The 25,339-nt window shown below is 39.3% G+C and overlaps 1 protein-coding gene across 1 annotated transcript in view; it reads left to right on the top strand.

The window, feature by feature from the left end:
• MAP1A (microtubule associated protein 1A) overlaps positions 1-24,532 on the top strand; it is a 178,470-nt gene extending 153,938 nt beyond the window's left edge. The window contains exons 3-7 of the mRNA XM_075273353.1: positions 3,680-3,762; positions 5,381-5,521; positions 5,805-14,463; positions 16,529-16,761; positions 19,538-24,532. Coding sequence (XP_075129454.1) covers positions 3,680-3,762; positions 5,381-5,521; positions 5,805-14,463; positions 16,529-16,761; positions 19,538-19,693 — 9,272 coding nt within the window. The 3' untranslated portion in view covers positions 19,694-24,532. The remainder of the gene's footprint in view (positions 1-3,679; positions 3,763-5,380; positions 5,522-5,804; positions 14,464-16,528; positions 16,762-19,537) is intronic.
• The last annotated feature ends 807 nt before the right edge of the window (positions 24,533-25,339 follow it).

Genomic DNA, 25,339 nt, shown 5'->3' with positions numbered 1-25,339 from the left:
GATAGGTCATCAGTTAATAAGAAAAACCTCTTTAAGTCTGAAGCCCCATGTTGGAAAAACACTGTGTTATACAGTACCTGCAAAGTGGCGAATCCCATCCACACATTGCAGAAAAAAAATCTGCAGCAGAAAAGCTGCATTTTTGAAAATCACTGCATGTTAACTATACCTGCAGAAATGCTGGCGTTTTCCATATACGTATAACAGGAGCAGAAAGTTTGCTGAGGAAAACCTTGCAAAATCGTAATGAAAAAACACTGCGGAAATAAAATGCGTTTTTTTTATGCACCTTTTTTTTTTTTTTTTTGCTATGTGGAACCTTAACCTAAGATTCACCAAAATTGATTCAACAACAAATTGATAGTGTGATGTTAGATTAGAGAGTCAAAAATAAGCCAGATTTATCATCAAATATGTACTCCAATAAATCTGGTGCTATGTGGCCTCCTTTCTGTGAAATCCTGCATTTTTCACTCTTTCCCTTGCTTCTGTATTGAGAGCTGTTCCTGCCTTTGAGGGTACGGTCACTTGGTGGAAACCAAATTCCGCCGTGTGACTCTCCGTGCGGTTAGCCGCAATGGGATGCCGATGCAGTGCACTGGCATTCAGTCCTGGCATTCCGCTCCTGATTAGTCCCCAATGAATGGGCTTAATCAGGAGAGAGTCTCGCCATGGACACCACAGCCTTTTCAGTCACGGAATCCATGGGGCATCTCACTTTTTTTCCCCTCTAGCGAAAAAAGCGCTAGCGGGAAAAAAAAGCAAGCAATCCCATTCAAATGAATGGGAGCCTGTTTTGCAGGTGAATTTGAAGGGGGATTCCGCGTCAAAATCTGCCTGTAAAAAACTCAGTGTGAATATACCCTTACTGAATGTTACTGTGTACGGGGAGTACGGGACTGTGTAAGCTGTAGAGAGAATGGATGGGGGAGAATCACTTCAAACAGTCATATGTCAGACCTGATAAAACCTATAAACTTGCATTTGGTGTCATATGAAAGAGGAGATTATCTTCTTTCGTATTACACTAAGGTTACAGTGCTATCTCAGTTCTTTTCAGATATATCACTGGTTGAAAACACCGTAGGGATTTGGATATTTATATGCAGCTATAAAATACATGATTTAAAAAGACATAAAAATCCAAATACCAACTTTCAACAAGCGATATCTCTCTTAATAGTTTAGATAATTTAGAAAATCTCCCTTTTCACAGGACGCCAAAAGCAAGTTTGTACATTTTATAATGTCCGAGATAGAACTGTTTGATGTGTCCCTCTACCACCCTCATTTTCTCTACACAGTCCCATATACCATAGTAACATTCAGTGAGAGGCAGGAACAGCTCAATACAGAAACAGTGTGAAAGTTTAGTTACGCTTAAATTATTTATATTATTATTTACTAATTGTTATATTGAGAGAAGTATCTTTGTTACTATAGTTATATTTTCATCGAAAAATGATTCACCCACATATGGAAGCTCAATGACTTCTCTATAGAAGACTTCATGTTTGTAATGGATTGTGTGTTATAGACAGTGGTAATAAGCAAATCACAATCTTAGCTAGTCTATTAGACTGACAGATGACATTTAGTATAGATGAACTCTGTTGCAGACATTTTACTATTTAAACAGATTAGAGATTAAGTATATAGGATATATACTTGGAGAATACCAGCTACATTCAAGTTGGGATATGCCACATAAATTAGGATACCATCTATTTTCTTTCAATTTGACAACAGAAAGTGAAGCCTGGACATAAATATAAAGTAACTTTTCAGAAAACTGGGTAATGAAGGGTAATGAAAATTGATAGCTTCTATTATTATATTATTTGTATAGTGGGACAACTCCAGTAAAATGAGAATTATTGATTCTGTGCAGCCAGTTGGTCTCCACTGCTTACTAGAATTGTGGATTACATGACTCAGATTACACATCTCTATAGGAGTACTTTATTTACATCAATACTGGTCATACTTCATACTTCTATGTACTGTATGTTGTACATCTATATATTGTAGGGAAACAGCTTGGTAGCAGCAGCGCAGGGCCAAACAGTCAGAGACAGGGACACCAACGTCCGGTGAAACAGGTTTATTTGGAGAAAATAGCAAAATAAATAAACCTTCACTTTAGGTACAGAAAACGTCAAACAAAAGCCTGCTTGTTCGAGCACTTACTAAACAGAATATAACTAAGTCTGCGTTTGGCTTGCTTGAGCCACACAGAAAAGAGAAAAAAATAGCAACAATTCACAGTTGCATCACATCAGACTTCCTATTCTCTAGACAGACCCAGGCGCCTCCTCTCTCTCTCCCAGGATCCGCCTAGGATTTTTAAAGGCCCATTGATGAGCCCAACCCCCATCACCAGGGTTGAGGCTTTCTGCCTAGCAGCACCGGAGCACACAACTACCAGACAAAGGTGAGAATCTGGTGGAAATATAGCAACTTTCCAGCACCCTGCCTGTCACCTTCTCACAAGATATATACCATATATATTTGAGTATAAGCCAACCTGGCTTCCTGGGGCAGAGAGTTTCATAGCCTCACTGTTCTTACTGTGAAGGATCCCTTTCTATGTTTCTCGTGAAACTTTCTCTTATGCAAAGTTTGTTTATTGGTTAGGTACACTTTAAGCTTACTGGCAGCCAGTACCCCCAAGTCTTTTTCAGGGGCGGTGTGATTTAATACATAACCATTAAATTTTTTCCATGTCCTAGGTGCATAACTTTAAAATTAACATTCTACAAGATCTTGCCATTGCCTTTACCAAGTTTTCAGCTTCCTCAGATCCTTCTGAGCTTAATATGATCTGCAAATATTGAGATTCAACTCTGTCAACCCTCTACCAAATCGTTAATAAAAATATTAAAAACAAGAAAACTCAGTACTGATCCCCGTGGCACCCCACTGGTGACTGTGACCGAATCTGTATGTACCATTAATAACCACCCTCTGTTTTCTATTGATGATACCGTTAACCCAGTTACACATAATTTCCCATAGTCCCAGTATTCTCGTGTATTTGTGTACCAGCCTTTTATGTGGTGTCAATATGCAGTCCAGCAAGGAATATTGCATTTAAGGAGTTCACGTGAGATATTTGGGTTGGGTGTCAACAAAGTGTTGACTGCTGATTCTAGTAAAAAAAACCTAATAGAATATTTGTTGATCCAAAAAGAAGGAAAAGTATCAAAGAAAGACTGAAACATATACCTTCTCTATATGAATGTAAAGAAAAAAGCCAACATGTTCTCAATATGTATATTCATATTTACATGTTTGACTTCAATATATCTCAAGACATTTTTATCAAATTCTCTTTTATAAGCTAAAAACTTATCAGGATATTTAGTGTAGCCTTTGTACAGATGTAAATTCCTAAAACACTTACAGCTGTGAAGATAATATCTTACATTTACTGAATACAAGTGCAGCGTGGGAGGAAAATTACAATCTGATTTGGGAGTAAAATGAATAAAAATGCTTTTGTTACTTTTACTTGAATGACTGTTTTCCTCAAGTCAACATTACACAAAAGTACTTAATTTTCAGCAGTGTTGTATGGGGAGGTTAAGTGAGTGAATGGAACCAAAATCTGGCATGTACTGGAGGTTAATTGAAAGTTTTCTGCAATTTAATGTAATACTTTGTTTTATTTCCATAGGCCAAAGAACGTTGCAGCATCAAAGTGATGTTCTAGAGACGGTGATCTTGGTGAACCCCAACGCAGACAGCATTGTTTATGAGGTACAGTTTAAGGATTTCAACAATGGGAATTGGGAATGTCCTTCTTGGAAATGAAGTTATTCAGGAATATTTGGGTAGAACCCCGATCGGTACAAGTTATCTCCCCCATTTCTAGAAATGCTGTAGAGAAAGAACATCTGCTGATCTGCCGCATGTTTGGCTGTTGGCCAGTTAGAGGATACGGATAGTGAATGGTGTTAATAATTGTTTATTGCCCACTGCTCCAGCCAATTGTCGTATAGCTATACACAAGACAATGAAGAGGAAGGGGTATCACTGAGAAGATTTTGTTATACATTTCTCAGTTCAGTTTTGACTGTAACATGATACAAAATAGTATGAAGGGTATACAGTAGATTAAGGGAATTTGTGTGTGTATATACACTGTCTACCAATAAGTATTTGGACACCAATGCAAATGAAGATATCTGCGGTCATGATGTACGTCACGCCTTCCAACGTTAAATAGAAAACAGCATTGGCATTAGTCGCATGCAAGATGCCATTAAGTGCAGAGTTGTCCGAGTTCGAGAAAGGGGTAATTGTGGGGTACCACAGAAATGGTCGATCTTTAAGGGACATAGCAAGCAAACTGAATTACCCAAAATTTACAGTGGCCTATGTGATTACAAAGTGTAAGGTGAACGGTGATTGTCGGAATGTGCCCTGAGTCAGCAGACCCCCGAAACTGAGAGATAGAGACAGACGAGTGCTGGCCAGAGAAACCGCACCCAACCGATGGCTCACATACACCAGGAGTTTCATCAGGCATCCAGGAGTATTGTGTCAATCAATACCAGCCATAAGGAAGCATCTGCTGGGGTCTACCAACTATTGTGTATGAAGAGATGTTGTTTATCTATTCTACCACAGGTGTTCAAATACTTATTGGTAGACAGTGTATAAACTTCTAAGTTTCTTCTCTGTAGTTTAGTCTGAAGAAGTAGAATTGTGAAACTTAAGCTGTGTAAATCAGCTTGGTATAAAAATGACAGATGACTGCCTGCCAAATCCCTATTCAGCCAACAGCTATTCCTTCAGACCCTCTAAACACATACATGCTTGGCTCAGGCAAGTGTTCTAGTGTTCACAATACTGAGAGAGTAAAAGCTGCTACCAGACTATCTGTTATCTTATCTGCTCGTAGCTTATCTCCCTAGACAAGATTTGAGCACATTAATATCCAGCATCTTCAATACTGCTTTTGCTCTGACTTCTGCCTGTGATGAAAGTCAAGACAACCCCGTACAAATTGTGCAGTTATCTAATCCCACTGAATGTTTATCTAATGTGTGTGGCCACCTTAAAAAATCATTTCTAAACCACTTGTATTCATATTTGGTAAAATGATGGACTCCTTGATGTAGCCTAATGGACCATAGCAAGTTGAATTATTTTTTCTGCTTCCATGGCAGAACAGAAAATGGAATTTCTAATGCAGGTGTAAACGCAGTTGAAATATTTACAATGTCGCTGTACTTTGATTTTCTGTGGTCTATGTATGTACTCTTCTGTGTCTCTTAAGTGTTATCCATTGACAAATTCTGCACTGTTATTACTGTAACTGTTCTTCTTAATATGTTATTTGGCTAAAGGAGGTTTCTACCTTTACTACTAGGTACGCTCATTGATCACAGACCCTTCTGCTTACAAGCTCCTTATTCTGAGTGGCCAGTGCTCTGACCAGGAAGGAGATTTAATTCTGCAAAGTGGTACCTTTCCATTACATAGACTTGGAGAGGTGTTCAGTGATCCAGAGGTAAGCAAGTAGCCCAATCCAATGCAAATATTGCTTACATGTTTGATTCATTGTTGCTTACTGTAAGCTATTTTAATTATTCATGTACTTTACTGAAAAACCTGCCATACAAGGAACGAAATTCAGCAATAGTAAACAGTCTATGTATTTTATTGGTCAATTCTAATGTACCTTCATATGGAACTTGATGAAATTAACACGTGTAATTATTTTAATTCACTAATATAGTAATAGATCTCAATGTTATGGGGCTAATTGTTTTTCTTGTATTTTGTCACTGCAGGTTTGCCAGCTATTCAGTAACACTGATCCGGAGATCAAAGCTTCTTTAACTGTTTCTTGCCTGGAAGAGGGAGATTGGTGCAACTTTGGACATTCCAGTTTCCAGGATATCATAAATTGGAAACTAAACCCTGAGCTAGTTTTACCTGCCATGGATGGGGTTTCAGAATTTGCAGACTATGTCTCAGAGACTGTTGATGTCCCTTCTCCTTTTGATCTCTTGGAGCCACCAAATTCTGGTGGATTTTTGAAGTTGTCAAAGCCATGTTGTTACATATTTCCTGGAGGAAGGGGAGACTCTGCCCTTTTTGCTGTCAACGGATTTAATATCTTAGTAGATGGTGGCTCAGAAAGGAAGTCCTGTTTCTGGAAGTTGGTTCGGCATTTGGATAGAATTGATTCCATATTGCTCACACATATTGGTGCAGATAATCTGCCTGGAATAAATGGACTTCTTCAAAGAAAGATAGCTGAGCAAGATGAAGAACAATCTCAGGGCTCCACTGCCTATAGTGACTGGATGAAGAACTTAATATCGCCAGAACTGGGGGTAGTGTTTTTTAATGTTCCAGATAAACTTAAAATGCCTGAGTCTGGTATGAAGGTTAAAAGAAGTATTGAAGAAGCTTGTCTGACACTACAGTACTTAAATAAGTTAGGAATTAAGTCTGAACCTTTATACCGGGTAGTTAGTAACACAATAGAGCCCATAACATTGTTTCACAAAATGGGAGTTGGCAGGTTGGATATGTATGTCCTGAACCCAGTAAAAGACAGCAAAGAAATGCAGTTTTTGATGCAGAAATGGGCCGGAAACAGCAAAGCAAAAACCGGTATTATTCTACCAAATGGGAAAGAGGGTGAAATTTCAGTACCATATCTTACATCTATCACTGCCCTGGTTGTTTGGCTCCCTGCTAGCCCAACAGAAAAAATTGTGCGTGTTTTATTTCCTGGAAATGCTCCACAAAATAAGATTCTAGAAGGCCTAGAAAAGCTGAAACATTTAGATTTCTTGAGATATCCAGTAGCAACACAAAAAGATATATCCAGTGGTGGTCCAACATCTACTGGCAAGCACACAAAAATAAAGCAAAGGGCTGACAGCAAGGAAAGTCTGAAGTCCTCTACAAGACCAAGCACAGGTAAGCCAGCTAAAAAAGAAGACATTTCTGAAGAACTGGCTAAAGACATTAAGCAAGAGATTACAAAAGAGACCAAACCAGAGAAAAAAAGCAAGGAAGTAGACAGACATATTGAGAAACCTTTAAAAACTGAAAAAATAAAATCAGAACCAATTGATTCTGCAAAAATAGAAAAAAGAAAACTTCTGAAAGAAAAGACCGGCAAAAAATTCATCAAGGATAAGATTTCCAAACTGGATGAAAAGAAGGATAAAGAAAAGAAAGAGATAAAGAAAGAAAAAATAGATATAAAGAAAGAAAATATTAAAAAGGACGAAAAGAAAGACTTAAAGAAGGAAGAGAAGAAAAAGGACGTTAAACCTGAAATGAAGAAGCTACTAAAACCAGACTTGCGGCCATTTACACCTGAAGTGAGAAAAACATTGCACAAAGCAAAAGTCCCTGGAAAAATCCGAACTGAAAAGGTTAAAAGCAAACCTGAAAAAGAGGTCATAAGTGAACCAAAAGTAACTCATGTGCAGCAAGTACAAGTGGAAAAGGTACCAGAAATGGCTGATATGGCAGAACAGAGATCAGGTATGTCATCGCCTGAAGATCTAACCAAAGACTTTGAGGAGCTGAAGTATGAAAAGAACCTGGAACAATCCAATAAAAAGGAAGATGACTCCATTCTTTCAGAGCAAGAGATTATTGAAAATAGACCATCAGATATGTTAATGATTCAAAACCAGTTCAAAGATCAAATTGTGTTAGATGAAATAACATCAGATAAGAAAAGTCCTCTTGAATCCCCAGATGAAGGCATCACAACCACTGATGTAGAGGGAGACTCACAACATGAGGAGAAACCAGTGTATCAGGCAGATGAGACGGCAGAAATGGTTGATGAAGGTGCAGCCATGGAGGAACCTGCTGAGATGGCAGAATTTGAAGAAGAGATGAACACAGAAGAAGAACCGACTCCAGATGATGATAAAGAGAGAGTATCTAGTAGAAACAAATTTGAATCTATGCCAACCTTAGACATTCAAGACTTAGAGATAGATGAAGATAAAGAAAATGAATTGGATGAAAAGGGAATATTGGATAGAAAACAAAAAGAAGAAATAGTTGCACATTCTGGAGATGATGAAGTCTGTAAAAAGGCAGAAGATGACAAGGAAGCAGAGAGAAATATAGATGTGGTGGAAAAAGCAGATGTAGAAGAAATGGAAGAATATTCAGAAGAACCTAGAGATGGTCTAAAGTATAAGGATGATGAATACAGAGAACATTTGAAGGAACAGGAGGGGAAAAAATCCAGTGATTTTACAATGCCAGTGCAAAAAGAGACAGATGAAGAAATAAACATATGTGACAAAGATATATCCAAGGAGCCCTCATACTTAACCGGTGCCCCAGTGTCTTCTGGAACTGCTGCAGAACACATATCATACATCCAAGATGAAACAATGCCAGGTTATTCAGAGACAGAACAAACTATTTCTGATGAGGAAATACATGATGAACAGGAAGAAAGAATTCCTCATTTACAGTATGATGTAGGCAGTTACGATATTTCTGTTCCAGACCATCCAGGATCATTTGACACAATACATGGTATCAAAGCAGTTTCATCCTCTGAGGTGCCTACAAAAGGTTATGTTATGCAAGAATCCGACATAGTGGGTTACTCTACGAACATTGTCGCTGCTCCTCTTGCAGAAGAGGAACACATTTCCTCAGCAACATCTATAACTGAGTGTGACAAACTATCTTCCTTTGCCACATCTGTTGCAGAAGATCAGTCCGTGGCTTCTATTACTGCACCAAAAACTGAAGAGACTGGAAAAAGTTCACTACTACTTGATACTGCCAACAGTATTCCATCTTCTCACACTGAGGCCACACAGGGTATAGAGTATTTGCCATCTGCCGGCACTATTTCACCTACATCTTCTCTAGAAGAAGATAAATGTTTTAAATCCCCTCCACCAGAAGATTTCCAATCTCTGATCACTGCTGGAAAAGACCATCTTAGTGGCCAGGATGAAGGACTGGATGATGTGATAAATATTGAGACAACTGATAAAAAACTTTACAGTAACCTTTTATTTCCTGAACACGAAGGTGCTGATGTACAGTATGCATATAGTACAGATCTGAAGATATCACCTAATATTTCTGGTAGTGAAGTGGACAAAGTCGATACGAGCTTTGGAGAAGCGGAGGAGAGATGCTTAAGCCCTGATGACAGCACTGTAAAAATGGCATCTCCAACGCAGTCAGGTCCTACAAGCACAGGACACACACCTTCTCACCAGTCCCCTGTAGAGGACAGATTTGAAACTACACAAGCTGAGCTTTTTGAAGCTGCAGATATACTTAAAAATGAAAGAAAAGATGAAATACAAGTATCATATGAGTCATCTGCAGAAAATAAAGTACACCTAGATAAGCCAATCACTCAAGAAGAAATGCCTTTTGGAGCTTCAGTGCAGAGTTCTGATGTGGAAAGCTTGCTACATTCAGGGTCATCATATACATGTGACGTATACAATGAAGGCCTAGAAGATTTAGTTAAAGGGTCATCCGTCCCGGTGGCCAAAGAAATTATAGAAACCGAGAGAGAAAGTATTCCTGAAAAAACTATAGACAAAGATGATAGATATATGGACAATGAAAAGTGTGATCTATCTAAGGATGCAGTATATTCATTGAGTTCTGAGCCATATATGCAACTTGAAGATTTAGTTTCATCTAAGAAAGTTTCACATGATGATTTATTACCCCGCCATGAAGAAACGGATGCTGATCCACTGCAGCCAGTATCACCCAAACAGATGTCAGCAGGGTATGATTATTCTGAAGTCATAGAGCAAAGTCCTATAAAAGATGATACATCAACTGAGAGCTCTAGACAGGACATATTCCTAGGAGATGCAAAGTCACTTTCTTTTACAGAGCAAGGAAAAGAAGATGATACATCTTTACAGATGTCTTTGATAGAACAAAGTCCAATTGTAAATGAAACATATCAAGGAAGTCCAACAAAGGAAACATACCTAGATGAAGAAAGTCCTTTCCAGTTAACTCAAAAAGAAGAACTGAAATGTTACTCTGATGAAATATCAACAGAGTATGTGGACCCTTTGCTATCCATGAAGGAAAGCTTTGCTGAAGATCAAAAACATCTGGAGGCACTTGATAAACATTGTCAAGTTACTACTCAGTCCTTCATGACACCTGAATCTAGAGATGATAAGCAAACATTTTCAGAAGTCCATTCAGAAGAGTCTTCAGTGGCAAAGACACATTCATATCACTCTGACAGTCAAGTTCAGCAAAAAGAAGAAAAATCTTTCTTAGTTTCCTCTTCCAGCCCTGATGACTCAGAGTCATATTCTTTTGCAGATAGTCCCTTCAAAGGCGATCCAGTTGGAAAACAAGAATCCTGTCCATTTCAGGAGTCATACAAGCCTTTCCAACATACCGAATTTTCTCTTGACTATGTAAAATCAGAAGCAAATGTATTAGAGAAAAAAGAAACATCAGATACATCAGAGAAGGATACATACAATGATAAGTACATTGATAATGAAAGATCTGATGATAGTGAAAACATTTACATGAAACAGATGACCTGTGAAAAGAGAGTGTGGTTTACAGAACAACGAAAAGAATCTCAGTGCTCAGAAAAGGAAATCTATAGACGGCGGTATACCGAAGAAGGAGAGAGCACATTCCTGGATGATTCTCTGGATTGGGAAGACCAGTCTAAAAAGCAAGAAGCATCTAATAAATCAGACAGAGATATATTAGATACAGAATATGCACATTTTCAAGAAGAAACTTCTGCCCAAGAGGCACTAGATATTACAGGTGAAAGCAAAGTTGAAAGTCAAGAGCCCATTTCACAAGTAGAAGCTTCATATCATTCCCAGGATACAAACATTTTAGACAAATTTTCCTACGTAACAACATCTTCATCCGATACAGTTCAGGATAGCAACACAGGAGGTATACAAGTAAAATTAACACCAGTGGAAATAGGTTTTGAAGAGCATGACTCAGCAGAAGAAGATGAATATCCATATTCACAGACTGCTCATGACCTCCCAGTTTCTTCCTATCAAAGTGATGCTACGGACAAAAAATGTGATCTTCAACTTGGGGAAGAAATGATTAATGTATTTGAAAAATATGAACATTCTGAAGTGACGGAGCCAGCAAAAACAGAGTATGACATTCACAAGGATGAACATCATGATGCAAAAGAAAAATCACCAAAGGAACCATCAGACAGCTATACATATCAAGAAGAGACCAAGCAGGAGTGCAAAGACTATGATTATTCTAGAGTGGATAAAGAGCAAGAATATGTTGAAACATCGTACAATAAGACCACATTTTCTAAACACAACATAGACATTAATTTTGAAGATTATAGGGATGACCCTAAAGAAGATCTTTTCGCTAAACGTGACAAAAAAGGTTCCCCCACTCTATTGGATACTGGGTTAAAGTCACCTGCTAGCCCATTTGAGTTATATTCCCAAGAGAAGGAATCATATGGCGCCACAAAAAAAGGAAAAGTAGAAGAAAGAGAGCCAACCCCTTATCCAAATGACAAATCTTTTCAATACGCTGACATATATGAGAAGATAGCTACTTCTGGAGTTGAACATATCATAGAAGAGGTAGAACCTAGTAGTGCTAGTTATCTACAAAAAGAAAAGGCCGAGATACCAACTCTAGGCACAGAGACATCCAAACATGAAGTGTATGGACAAATCTCTTCAAAAGAAGAGGAATCTCATTTGTATACCTCAACGGAGAAGGAACTTTCTTCACCAGTATCGCCAAAAGACAAAGGAGAAAGTGCCATTTTTGATTATACAGAAAGGCAAGAACATTTCTTGGTAAGTTCAGAGAGCACTAAAGCAACAAGTAGTGTATCTGCTCAAGAATCAGAAAAAACACACATGGAAGGACCATATCAAAAAACACAAGCCGAAAAAGAGTCTAACGCCTTCTCACTTGGCACAGATCTCTCGTCAAAACCAGATACATTGGAGCATGAATATCATGAAAAATCTGCTTATCTTCATGCACATCAAGATGCTGATTATGATGATGAGGAGGAGGATGAGGATGAGGATGATGAAGATAACATAAGCTCAGCTAGTCAGAACATTACCCAAACTGAATCACGACTTCCTGAGATGAAAGACTCATATTATGAGAAAACAGAAGTATTGGAAGGAAATGCAAGTGATTATGAGCTAGAAAAAGGAGCAAATGAAAAATCTGAAAAGGAAACCAAACACCCTGAAGATAGCTTACATGAAACTTACACATATGGTCAAGACAAGGAGAACAACCTGTCTAATTTTGCTGCTCAAGCAGAGGTAACAGAAGTAGACAATAAACACTATAACGTCCATAGTGAAATGAAAACTTCAGGGCTAAGTAGCGCTCAAGCGCTAGATTCATTTTCAAGTACAGAATATAGCTTCCATGAAGATAAGCATGAAAAAGAAGATACTGACTATACATATTCTCCTTTCGTGTCAAAAATGGAGTCTACAAAAGATACACAAGAAACTGGATTTCAAATGGAATACCAACAGCCACAAGCCAGTAGTGAATGTTATAATGTTAGGCAGGAATTAGAAAGTTGTGTCCTTAGTGCTAAGGAGAAACAAACCTTCTCTGCCATGGCAGAGCATCATGAGGTTACTGCATCAGCACCAGAATATTCCTCTGAGGCATTTTCAGTCATAAAAAAAGAAATAGGAGACTCTTCGGACTCATACACAAGTCACCAGCAGCCATTGTCTTACGTAGATTCTAAAGAATTAGGTGCAGATATTTTCAATATATCACATTCTGCAAAAGGACAGGATGAGTACTTACAGGTCTCTGAAAGATCTTCGGAAGTAAGTTCATCTTTAACTAGATTCTCATCCTTAAGTCCTCAGGAAGATCCCTTGTATTCTAAGACTTCTGCTCAGGAGTTTACTGAGGCAGGCTACCAGAAACGTGACTCTCAGAGTTTGTCAGAAACTTCATCTGAAGCCAGCACCCCAGTGAAAAAGGACAGCGCTGAAGGTTTTTACTCACAAATGATCAGTAGTTATGGAGCTGAAGCAGATCCAGTTGTAAGGAATTTATGGGATGTATCTCCACTTGTTCCTGCTGATACTACCAAGCCTTCAGATGAAAAAGATGTTACTGATGATCATGAATCTACATGTACATATGACATGGATGACTGCACATTGCCATGTAGAGTTGAATGTAATAAAACCTCTTGCGCATCAAAGACTGATGTAGTGAAAGAATCCGTTACTATACATCAGGATATTACACACGGAGAAAGTGCAGACGCAGTGTATTCACCATCAAATGTTCTTACATCATTTCCACCCCATCAGCAAGAAGAATCATCAACAGCCAATGGCCCTACAGAAATCAACAACGTGCCCGAGTTATTCCAGCACTCACAATATGGAGATAAACAGTTTTACTCATCCGAGTTTAGAGATGAAAAGTCATCTCCAGATTCAGATAGAGAGTCTCCATACTCCGAGGAAGATACTGAAAAACCTAACCGGCCTTCTTCTCTCATGTCTCCTGAGCACACATTTCAGCCTTATTTTCCTGATGCACAGAGAGGTAGAGGGTCTGAAGATCATGGAGATGCTTCACATGAAGGTGAGACATGTATGAGTACATCAACTGAGTATGAGCACAAATTATCTTCATCAGAATATATACACAGGAAAGGGGAACTTTCGCCATCTTTCATCAATCCTAGTCCCCTTGACCTTTCAGACGATAGTGATGTCTCACAAGATGAAGGCCACCCTTCAGTTAAGGGAAGGACCCACCATGTAAAAAACCGTCATGTTGAGGGTGGCACAGTTGATGAAACACCGCCAACATCTGTCAGTGATTCAGGATCATCTCAGTCCGACTCAGATGTTCCACCTGAAACAGAAGAGTGCCCATCTATAACAGCAGATGCTGCAATGGACTCTGATGAAGATGCGGACTTTCTTCCTGTAGATAAAGCAATGGGAAATTCTCATCACAGTAGTTCAAGGCAAGGTCATGATCCACATCCAGCACCAATGATGGATCCCTACCCTCATCCTCCTCATCCAGATGTCTGCATGGTAGATCCTGAAATGCTACTCAATGAACTGAATCCTATAAAAGGCGACAAGGTACTTAAAAAAGATCTAAAAGACAAAACTAAGAGTGTAAGGAAGCCTTTAAGTAAACCAAAAGCAACCTCTCCAGCAAGGAAACTAGAGTCAAAGGGAAAACGTTCTCCAACACTGTCTAAACAGACATCACGGGAAACTACAGAAAAATCTCTAAAAAATGCAACAGTGAAGAAGGAAACAACAGAGAAATCTCTGAAAACAAGAAGTACGTTGCAAATGCATTCTTCCAGAGACGAGAAAGACGATACATCTAAAGGTGGTAATTCTGGCAAACTAGTCAATGGTGTCAAATCGACAGGTAAAAGCAATTTAATAAACATTACTTTGTAAAGAGTAAAACTATAGAAAACTGCATGAAAGAGCAGCATATATAGAATGCTTATACAATGTATATGTAAGATTATTCAAGGTTATATTCTCAAAAGCTAAAGAGTGTTCAGGTTGAAGAATACTTAGATTCTTGCATTCTGTCCGCTTACACACAGGTTTTGAGTATTCAGGAATGTTTGCCAAGCAAAAAAGAAAATGTTCTGTTTCCCTTTAAAGGCTTTGTTCATATTCACAACAATTTTTATTTGCTTCAACACAGATAATCCTAATTAAAATCTCCTATAGTTTTGGCTATAACTTGTAAGTAAAGCCATGTTGTTCCATGGTAACAACAAACAAACCTTGTGTAGTCTGATCCTGCATTCATACTAACCTACCAATGTATGTTAGTGAGACAGAGGACAGATGGACGGGAGCAGAAGAACAGACTTAGGGCTCGTTCACACGTGGGCAAAGGGGTGGATTTTGACAGCGGATTTCGCTTCAAAATCCGCCCCTTTACAATGGTGGTCTATGCAGACCGCCGGGCTTCTTTTTTCTGCTAGCGGCGGGCTGCTGCTAGCGGAGAAAAGAAATGACATGTCCTATCTTCAGGCGGAAACCACGGCGCGCTGGTCGCAGCAGGCAGGTTTTGACCAGAGAGAGACGTGGTGAGCCGCGTCTCTCTCGGTGTCAAAAGCCGCGCGGACGGTTCACATGTGAACTGACCCTTAGACTACACGGGATGAGTATGCTTTTTGTAAGCATGGAGACACATAAAACTGACAGGAACTGTAGATACAAACCAGTAAAATATTCAGAATTGTCACATAGTTGCTTTCTCTGTATTGCCGTATACATCAGATTTCATACAGAGGTATAAGGAGAGTTTTTATTTTCAATACGAAAACTAAAATGAAATTGGGACATATAAACACCTAATAACATTGATAAAGAAAAATAATTATTAAATTCCATAAAAGCACCATCAGAGTCCAATGTACACTTTAGCCTTATAAAGATGAATCTAACTATCAATACCACCAAATCCTAACTAAGGGTATGTACAGCCTTGGTAGCCCTGGTGTTGTTGCTGTTCAATGTATTATACAATTTCTATATTCATTTTATGTAGACAGCAGCCACCGTACCCCTTACTTTATAAAAACTATGAAAACTGCACTTTTAGGACTGTAAATTGTAGTTGGCACCAGCTTTACAGCTGATTAATTCCATATGCTGCCGGTATCATAAGAATAATACATCATTTCACTACTTTAAGAGTTCTCATTTAAGTCTTAGAGAGATAACAGACTCGGCTTTATCAGCAAACTACAATAATCTGAGCTGATTGTCATGTCCGCACTGAGTAAGTGATGTTGCTTGTCCTATCTTCCAGGCCCGTGATTATAGCAACGTTGTGTAAACAATGGGAGGAATAAGTTCACATAGCAGGCAAACAAAGCAGTATTACTAAAGCAATATATTTAGGAAAAGTCTTCATTTTACATAAGATACCAGTTCAGATAGGATCCTTAAGATGGGACAACCCCTTTAAGGTTTTTTTTTTTGGAAATTAAAAATTGATGATCTATTCTTACGATAGGCCATAAATCTCTGATCAGTGGGGTCTGATATCAGGACTCCTACAGATCAGCTGCACGGAGCTCTGTTTTAGTTTCAGAGACCAGTGATGTCACTGTTATTCATCACATGGCCTTTTCCCAACTCAGTCTCATTCAAGTGAACAGGGCTGAGCTGGAATACTAAGCACAACCTCTGTGCTATAGAAGGTGCTGTGTTTGGTATTCATTAGTATTAATAAAAAATTAGAGGAAGCTGCTAGTATTTTAGGATACTTCCTATGCAGCATGAATTTTCCAAAGATCTGCAACATGTACAGTAGGTGATAGAACTGGCATGCTGGATATTTGAATATCAGTTAAGATAAGGGTAAACATTGTGATTTTAAATGAAGAAATGTCTCGTTTTTAGGTATTTTTAATGGTTATATGCATTTTCTTGCTTTAATAACATTTATCTATTTCTCATAGGAACAAGCAGCTCTAAAGCCAGCTCTACCATTCCTCCTGGTCCACCAGTGTATGTGGATTTAGCATATATTCCTAATCATTGCAATGGCAAAAATACTGATCTGGAATTCTTCAAGAGGGTCCGTGCAGCATATTATGTTGTTAGTGGAAACGACACAGCCAATGGGGAACCTAGCCGAGCGGTACTAGATGCACTTTTGGAAGGAAAGTCCCAGTGGGGAGAAAACTTGCAAGTAAGCATTAATATTAATGCAGTATATGTCGATAACTTTATAAGCCTTTCTCACAAATGACATTTATCAGCTACCATGTTTCCCAGAAAATAAGACAGTGTCTTATATTAAATTTTTGTCCTAAAGATATGCTATGTCTTATTTTCAGGGGATCTCTTATTTTATTTTTGTGTGCTGCTGCCACCACTGCACTACGCTGAGATGTGCTTGCTGCGCAAAGACTGTATGAAGAAAAACATTGCAGCCGGCTGAACACTGAGTGCGGTGCTCTGTGTGCACAGGAAAGCCACATGTTGTATCCACTGTTCCTTCTGCTGTGGGATGAGCTGGGAGAGTGGACCCCCTGCCACATACGATGCTTAGTGTATGCACAACGGGGCATCTCCCAGCTCATCCTACAGCAGCAGGAACAGTGGATACAACGTATCGCAGCAAAGACAGCAGCCAGCATACCTGTGCACACGGAACATTGCACACAGTGTTCAGCCGGCTGCAATGTTTTTCTTCATACAATCTTTGCACAGAATGATTATTATTATTGGGGGATGTCTTACTTTTGGGGGGGTGCCTTATATTAGACAAGTCAACAAAACCTCTGCTATGTCTTACTTTCGGGGGATGACTTATTTTCGGGGAAACAGATTATACACAGAATAGGAGATACAAGTATGATCACTAAGTTCCCAGCTTGGGACCGCACCGACCTCTATAGCAGGGGTCCTAAGTCCTTTTCATTGTACATCTGAAATGGGGAGGAGTTTAAAGGGGTTTTAATATAACCATATACACATTTGTAGACAATGTAAACATTTATGCAAATATAAATCATTAGAAGTTTTGCAGAGTTTTATAGATTTTCTCTAACCATCTTAGTGGTGACAGTCTGTTGTCCTGATCAGTTGCCAATGAATACGACCATGAATGCAGGAACTTTCTATGGTCTGGCATTTGTTGCAAATCTGACCATGATTTCAGTATTGTGGCCGAGTTATCACAAAGAGTGAATGTCCTACATGTCATATTCATATGCTAAATACCAAGGAAAATCTAAGAATAATGTGATAAAAATCTTGTATTTTGGTTGAAAGTCTGGCTAAAAGTTAACTATAAGTTTAGACATCTTACTCTGTTGCCATATTTAAGCCTATTTAGTCCGAATGTCTATACAATACATTGAACATATATATGTATATAGCCCTTGTGGTAGTCTTTCAATGTGTTGGGAAAGTGGACTGGGCTTCAGTTACATCAAGTGTGACTCCGTTGTGAACATTTACCATCACGCCTGTACTTAGAGGCTTAGAGACGCGCATCATAGCATCCAGCCAGATTACTGGCATAAGCAGTATGACAAAAGCCAAGAGGATCAACAACCCTGGTCGCCTGACTCTCCAATACTATCAGCTTTGTCAAGGACGACATCTGCATGGATTTCTTTCAGGTTTTCTGGTTTCTCCTCTCACTACGAAAACATACATACATATACTGTAGGTGAATTGGCTTCCTATGAAAATGGCCCCATTGTACTTATTAGAGGGAAAATTAGATTCTGAATGTTACTGATAACAGACACAGATATGACTGATGGCAATCGCAGAGTACAGTATGCAGGTGCTATATATGCAACAGTAAATACATTACAGTCTTCACTCTGCTACATATGTGCATCTGTGCTGTGATACGGTTGTCAAGTATATTATCATGAGGTTAAATTATAATTCTGCATTAAATGAACAATCACAGCAAAACTGAGACACTATATTATGCCTAGTGCAAGATGGTGCATGACACAGGGATTTAAAGGGAACTTATCAGGTTTTTTGTACCCCAAACTATTCTCAACATTTCTTGCATCTCTTAGCCAGCTCTCCTATTATACCCCTCAATATGCTGGATGATACTGAATTGTGTATTAATGTACCTAAAACTGGTCACGGGCAGAGAGTTGGCTAGTCAAATAGTCGCGACTATAGTCATGTCCAGACTTGGGCTCTGACGTCAGCAGAATTTCTCCAGAATGATTCTCAAATCTCATCTAGCTTCTATTTCATCCACTTTTTGGGGTACACACAGTAGTACTAGCTGGAGTCACACTGGCTCAGGAGACTTATGGCTAACAATGGAGCCCATATACCTGTCACTCATGTCTCAAAGGTCATCACTACAGCCAGAACTGCTTGGCTAGCTGGACCTGTCGCTCCACACTGGCAACTACTTACAGATTCATTTGCTTATGGCACAGGAAATTTTTCATTGATTATAATTTTATTTTTCAGTATCAGCCATCTTATTGGGGGCACGATAGGAGAGCTGTTTAAGTCATGGCAGACATGCTTGGGGACAAAAAAACATCTGACAGGTTACTTTTAAAGAACGCCAAAATGAGAATCTGTGTTATGCACTTTGAAGCCCCTCCACTAGGTATAGGAGCATGTGTAAGGTCCACAGAGAATGTAAGAGTAAGTGTAAGAGTATGCCTTCCATTGTCATTCAGTGGGGCCTGTTTTGGCTTAAGACATAAGTAGCATACACCAAAAATCCAGCCAATGTTTTTTTTCTGCTGCTTGTAAACACTGTCACAATAACCCCATTCTTACCACCCAGATTTTTCATGAGAGATCCATTCTTATGCATGTTGCTTGTCTTCAGATTAGCACAAATCCATGTAAAATCTAGCATGCTTTACTAAGGCATAAGACTGTAGGGAAAGCGATTCTGAACGTGGAATGGTCCTCTTATGCATATATAAATAACTACTTTCTACTTCTTCTTTCAGGTGACATTGATCCCTACACATGACACAGAGGTGACACGTGAATGGTACCAACAGACCCATGAGAAGCAGCAAGAACTTAATATAATGGTGTTAGCTAGCAGCAGTACTGTAGTGATGCAAGACGAATCCTTCCCAGCATGCAAAATTGAATTTTAAGCATCATGGCAGTCACTAACATGTCCATGCGTACTTTGTGTTTAGGTATGTGTCCAGTCACAGCCCAGTTCTCTTCTAAATCTAGTTGTAACTGTACTGTCAGCCTTGCCGAACCATGCCTGCTTCACAGCTAGCTTTATACTGGCTGGGTCTTTGGATAGGTCATATTTTCCAGCATTGAATACTTACATGGATTACACAATACAAGAAGCTTTTGAGTTTATTTAGGGAAAGTTTTTTAGAACAATTTGACACGAAGGCGCATTACACCATCTGTACACCTCTTATGTCTCCATACAACGCATACTATAAGCACCATAATGAGAATACAGAGAAGAATGGCTTGTTATAGGCTATGAATGTTCAAGAGGACTGGGTTAGGGCTGGACATTTACCAGCAGTAAGACACCCCTCGGATTTATCAGTAGGTTATGTGTTTTAGGGTATATAAGACTAGACCCCCCCGTACAGTTTGTGGGTGCTGTAAATAGATAGCGTCTATATTTTACATTAATCTGCAAATTGAAAATTGCACTTGTAGATTACAACACATTGAAAAGGTCTGAAAATAGTCGACAAGCAGATTAATGCCATATGTAAAATAACAGCAAAACACATTTCATGTTCTGCAACAAACCAAAGTATCTAAGGCTACAAGAAGTGAATGCTAGTGTGTCTGCGCAGGAGGTATTATTTATGTGGAGCTTTGATTTCATTTTGGAATCGCTATTGCAGGACCAAAGAGCTGGATGTGTGAACTCTGGCATGAAAATAACATTAGGAAAACCTGGCACCTTGTTTCCAGAAACAGTGCTACCTGGTATGGCGGTCCTATTTACTGGCATGGAGCTACAGTATTAATCACAGCCCATGGACTGGGATGACACGGTTTCTGGGAGAGGGTAGCCACGTTTTTAGTCTTTTACAAAGGTTGTCTAAGATACAACGTTCTTCTAGTGGAGTGTTCACACACAGGAATCACATCTGCATAGACTCTACCTAATCGGATTAACACTTGTTCTCTTACAAGCGCCATTATGGCTACAATTGTAGCGTATAAACAATGATGTCAGGAAAGACTTCTATACCAGATTTTAATCTGCTACCATGGACATGATTTGTGTATGTAAAATGTTCCCATTGTAGCAGCCCTTTTTATAGATGAATTGATCTAACTGGGGACAATATATACCTATATAAACTGGCGTCATATAACACGATTTTCTATAGCACTGGCATGTATCCATAGCCCTGTTACATTTCTATTCCTGGTCCTGCACTAGCTGAGCAGTCAGAGCAGTGAAGCAAAGCCTCTGCAGATGTGGGTAGTCAGATGGTTGGCATGAACATACATAGGAACATAGTCTTCTTCTATTCTCTGCAAAACTTGCACCAAAATGTTCCCAACACAGATTTGATGGTGTTCGAGATGTTGTAAAAATTGAAAACCAACATTTTGTTTCTCTTGTATCAAACCCTGTATTATATTACACCTGATGAATAGCTATTACATTATCATTGTAAAAATGGAGAAGAGCATTAGAACTGAAAACAGGATTGATACTCCAGTAAATATTGGACTGAGATCCGTCAGTATCAAGTACAATTGTCATGTTTGCACAATTATTTATGTCAGCTTCCAGAATGTAAAGGATCAAACTGTTTACTGGTAGCCTCGCTAGGCGTCTGCTTGCCCATGAAAACAAGCTAGCCTCGATCTTCTAACATAGAAGCCCCCTTCATTATTGTACATAGCTGAATGCTCACCTCTTGCTGTTGCATGTTCATCTATTGGCATTGCCAATGTGGCAGCCCAGCAATCGATCAGTGGAATTGCAGGCGAGCACCATTCAATGCATTGTACATCGCTCCTGCTCATGTAAGCTGTATGGACTATAGATTCATAGAAACGCGATCAGATCTCTTATCTAGCCAACTGTGGAAGCTGCTACACACTCACAACATTTCTATTTCTTTTTGTTTACATTGTAGTTTTTGTTCGCTGCTGTAGGGAGCAACTTGCCTTACAAGAATACACTTTCTGATTGCTGAACAAAACCATTACATATCAATGGTGAATTTTGCTGTCTAATTTATATATTTATTTTTTATTATCAAAGCTTAGCTACATGTTATTAATTTATGGGTCTAACCGTATGTTTTGTATGTATTTTATTCTGTAGATATTTAGTTGCATTTTAATGAAGTCTAATGTATTGATTCAACCACTGGTCTCCAAGTGAAGCTAAGAGCTTGACAATAGGAATACTGTGTTATAAACTGACAATAGCTCTTACATAGAATGAGCTTCAAAGGGAAATGTTGTAGAAATAACACATCTGCTATGTAATAGAACAAAAATGATGTAGGAATAGATAGAGATAAAGGGTTTATTCCAGATTTTGCACTAGTATCCATAGTCAGATTAAAACCCTTGCAGTTTTGCACATATAAAATAGCGTCCTTTGATGAATTCCCTGAAGTTTAACTGTATTAACCTCAAATTCACCGTGATAGCCAGGCCATCTTGTAGAAAAAGAAAAATGTTATTTTATAGAATCCAATATTTAATTCTGCAATATTCTGAAAACTGAAAGATGAACATAGAGGGAAGGGGGTCAAGTATAAAAACTATTGGTGTTGGCTATGGCAACCAATCAAATTTCTGACATTTTCCAAGTTTACGGAACTCTTCACATGGCTGGGAAACTCGATCTATGTATTGGTTAGATTTACTGGCCCGAACCCTGTTCAATTAAGCTGAATTGACATGCTGAGGTCAGTTCTGCTGAGCTTCTAGGCCCAAACTCATCATGAGAAACCAGCCTAAGGGGTTGTCTTAAGACCCCCCTTACAAGTAGAGGCAAGTCCAGAGATAAACGGAAAATCGCTGGTTAACTGTCTCAAACCCAGGTACATGGCAGATTACTGTACATGGCAGATTACTGTACATGGCAGCCACGTCTATAGGTCTGCCAGAATGAATGGCGGTCTCAAATCGGGACTTCTCTTTGTGATACCCTCATGAGGCGACCTCTTTGGGGTTATAAATGAAGACAATTCCTTACATTGGTTCCATTGGACAACACCACTCTATCCAGTTTTTATACCTCACCCCATTGTGTCAATTTCTTCTAAATTACACTTGTGCTTTTCCGGCTGACAAGTATTTGTGAAGTGTTTGGTGTTGAGTGACTGGTTGTGGTTGTGGTGTAATAATAGAAGTTGGTCATTGTACTGGTCTTGTGCTTTGATAACACAGCACTATGACAGTCATGGGAATGTTGTATGATGGATTGGACGTCAGCTATCAGCTGCCATTAGCCTGTGTGATCAGTAATCTATAGATGTCTTTAGATCCCATAAACCCAAAGTCCAGAAAAGTTCAGACCAAAAGTAAAGTTGTCCGGAATGAGATGACTTAGGACATAGATTGAATGTATGACGGATTTGTTTGCTACGAAGAAGAGCAGTCTCTTTCTGGAATGTGTAGTTTGTGAATGTCCGGTCTTTATTTTACAATCCTTCTTTCATCCGATCCTGTGTTTTTCAGTGCTGTATCCGCACATTTTTGCTAGCGCTACATTGTATTGTTGTAGAAGAATGGCATGCATTATTTATTTGGATGAAGCAGAATCTTGAAGGATGCATGAGCTGCGCTGTATACCCCCATGCCCGTTCTAACAAACTTGTGTATGTGTTCCATTTGTTATTGATGTGGATGTTTGACCTACAAGCCCCACCTACTTGCTGCAATGCTTGTGGCTCTAAGCCAGCTACATAGGTGCCTGGATGCCTAGCGCACTCATTTGATGACGACCCAAAAGGAACACGCTAGAGCACAGCCATTTCCTTCGCTCACATCCATAAGAGTGTCTAGGCAGAATAGAAATGCACTAAAAAAATTGAGATATGAATGTTACTATTACTCTATAACTTGAACTCTACCATGAAAATACTAAGAACAGGATGACTGTGTTCACTTAGAAACCTGCCTTGCACATGACAATACTGAATGGAAAACTGTACACACTCAAAATGATCTTGTAAAGACGAATGTAACCATAATTCTCTTACACCTTCTCATCTTTATTTGTGTGCATTCAACCAGTGACTTTTTGGTTTCCCTCTAAGAAGCTTTTCAACATAGTAAGATGACAGTTTACCAAATTGAGCTCTTCTTTGCTGCTTTTTGATGCATTTTGGTAGTTTTGTAGCATAAAAGCAGAAGGCCAAACCTAGGCCCTCCAGGTCTACATAAAAAGAAGACACCCAAGACATCCAAGGACAGTCAATGCTCAACACCTCTGCCGTCCACTAGGCCAGACACCATGATGGCTATCAGAGGGCAGAGCCTGTAACCTTGATGGGCTGTATTCACTAACATGTATCACAACGAATACAGATTACCTGTAAATCCATTACTATCATTACAATATAACATATAGGTGATATATAAAATAGAAACACGTAAAATCAGCTGTTGCTTGTTTCTGCATGTGGACTACAGGGAGGTATACTCCTGTATGTAATAGATAAAACTAAAAATAACTATTTTACAACTATATAAAAAGTGAACCTGTCTTAATTGTATTGAAAATTGCAACCTGTATTCCTGATAGCTTCTTTCTACGTTGGATGTTGTATAAATAAACCCCTGACTTTTCATTCTTTCCTCTTTATGTTCCGCAGCGTTACTTATAAACTTGTTTCCCAGAAAAGTTTTGTTTCGTTCTGTTCATTAATTTCCCCTATCTGTGTGCAATATTCTGTCCTTCTGAACTTCTGTACATGGAAACGCCTGAAACTCTAACAATAAAATTACATGAATAGATCAAATATGTGTTTACTGGCTTTTTTTAAAAAAAAAAAAATTTCTTCCTTGTGAATTCATGGACAATCCACAAACTATGGAGGACAGTCCATAGTGTCATGTAGGAAAAAAATAATTGAAAAACACAGCTAGCACACTGACAATGCACATGGGTATATGAATGAGACCCAACTCTTATAGAGGTGCTTTGGCTCCTATAGTTATAGGGGAATGGTGTCTATCGCTGTTGTGGGTGAGCTATGGCTGCGTGGCTTTCACTGCTGTGGGCGAGCTATGGCTGTGTGGCTGTCACTGTTGTGGCAGAGCTATGGCTGTCACTGTTGTGGGCGAGCTATGGCTGTGTGGCTGTCACTGTTGTGGGCAAGCTGTGGCTGTCTCTGTTGTGGGAGAGCTATGGCTGTGTGGCTGTCACTGTTGTGGGCGAGCTATGGCTGTGTGGCTGTCACTGTTGTGGGAGAGCTATGGCTGTGTGGCTGTCACTGTTGTGGGCGAGCTATGGCTGTGTGGCTGTCACTGTTGTGGGAGAGCTATGGCTGTGTGGCTGTCACTGTTGTGGGAGATCTATGGCTGTGTGGCTGTCACTGTTGTGGGAGAGCTATGGCTGTGTGGCTGTCACTGTTGTGGGAGAGCTATGGCTGTGTGGCTGTCACTGTTGTGGGAGAGTTATGGCTGTGTGGCTGTCACTGTTGTGGGCGAGCTATGGCTGTGTGGCTGTCACTGTTGTGGGAGAGCTATGGCTGTGTGGCTGTCACTGTTGTGGGAGAGTTATGGCTGTGTGGCTGTCACTGTTGTGGGAGAGCTATGGCTGTGTG

The sequence above is a fragment of the Leptodactylus fuscus genome, chromosome 5, assembly GCF_031893055.1.
Source record: "Leptodactylus fuscus isolate aLepFus1 chromosome 5, aLepFus1.hap2, whole genome shotgun sequence".
Lineage (NCBI taxonomy): Eukaryota > Metazoa > Chordata > Amphibia > Anura > Leptodactylidae > Leptodactylus > Leptodactylus fuscus.
The sequence above is the reverse complement of the archived record's forward strand: the minus strand, read 5'-3'. Positions and strand labels throughout refer to the sequence as shown.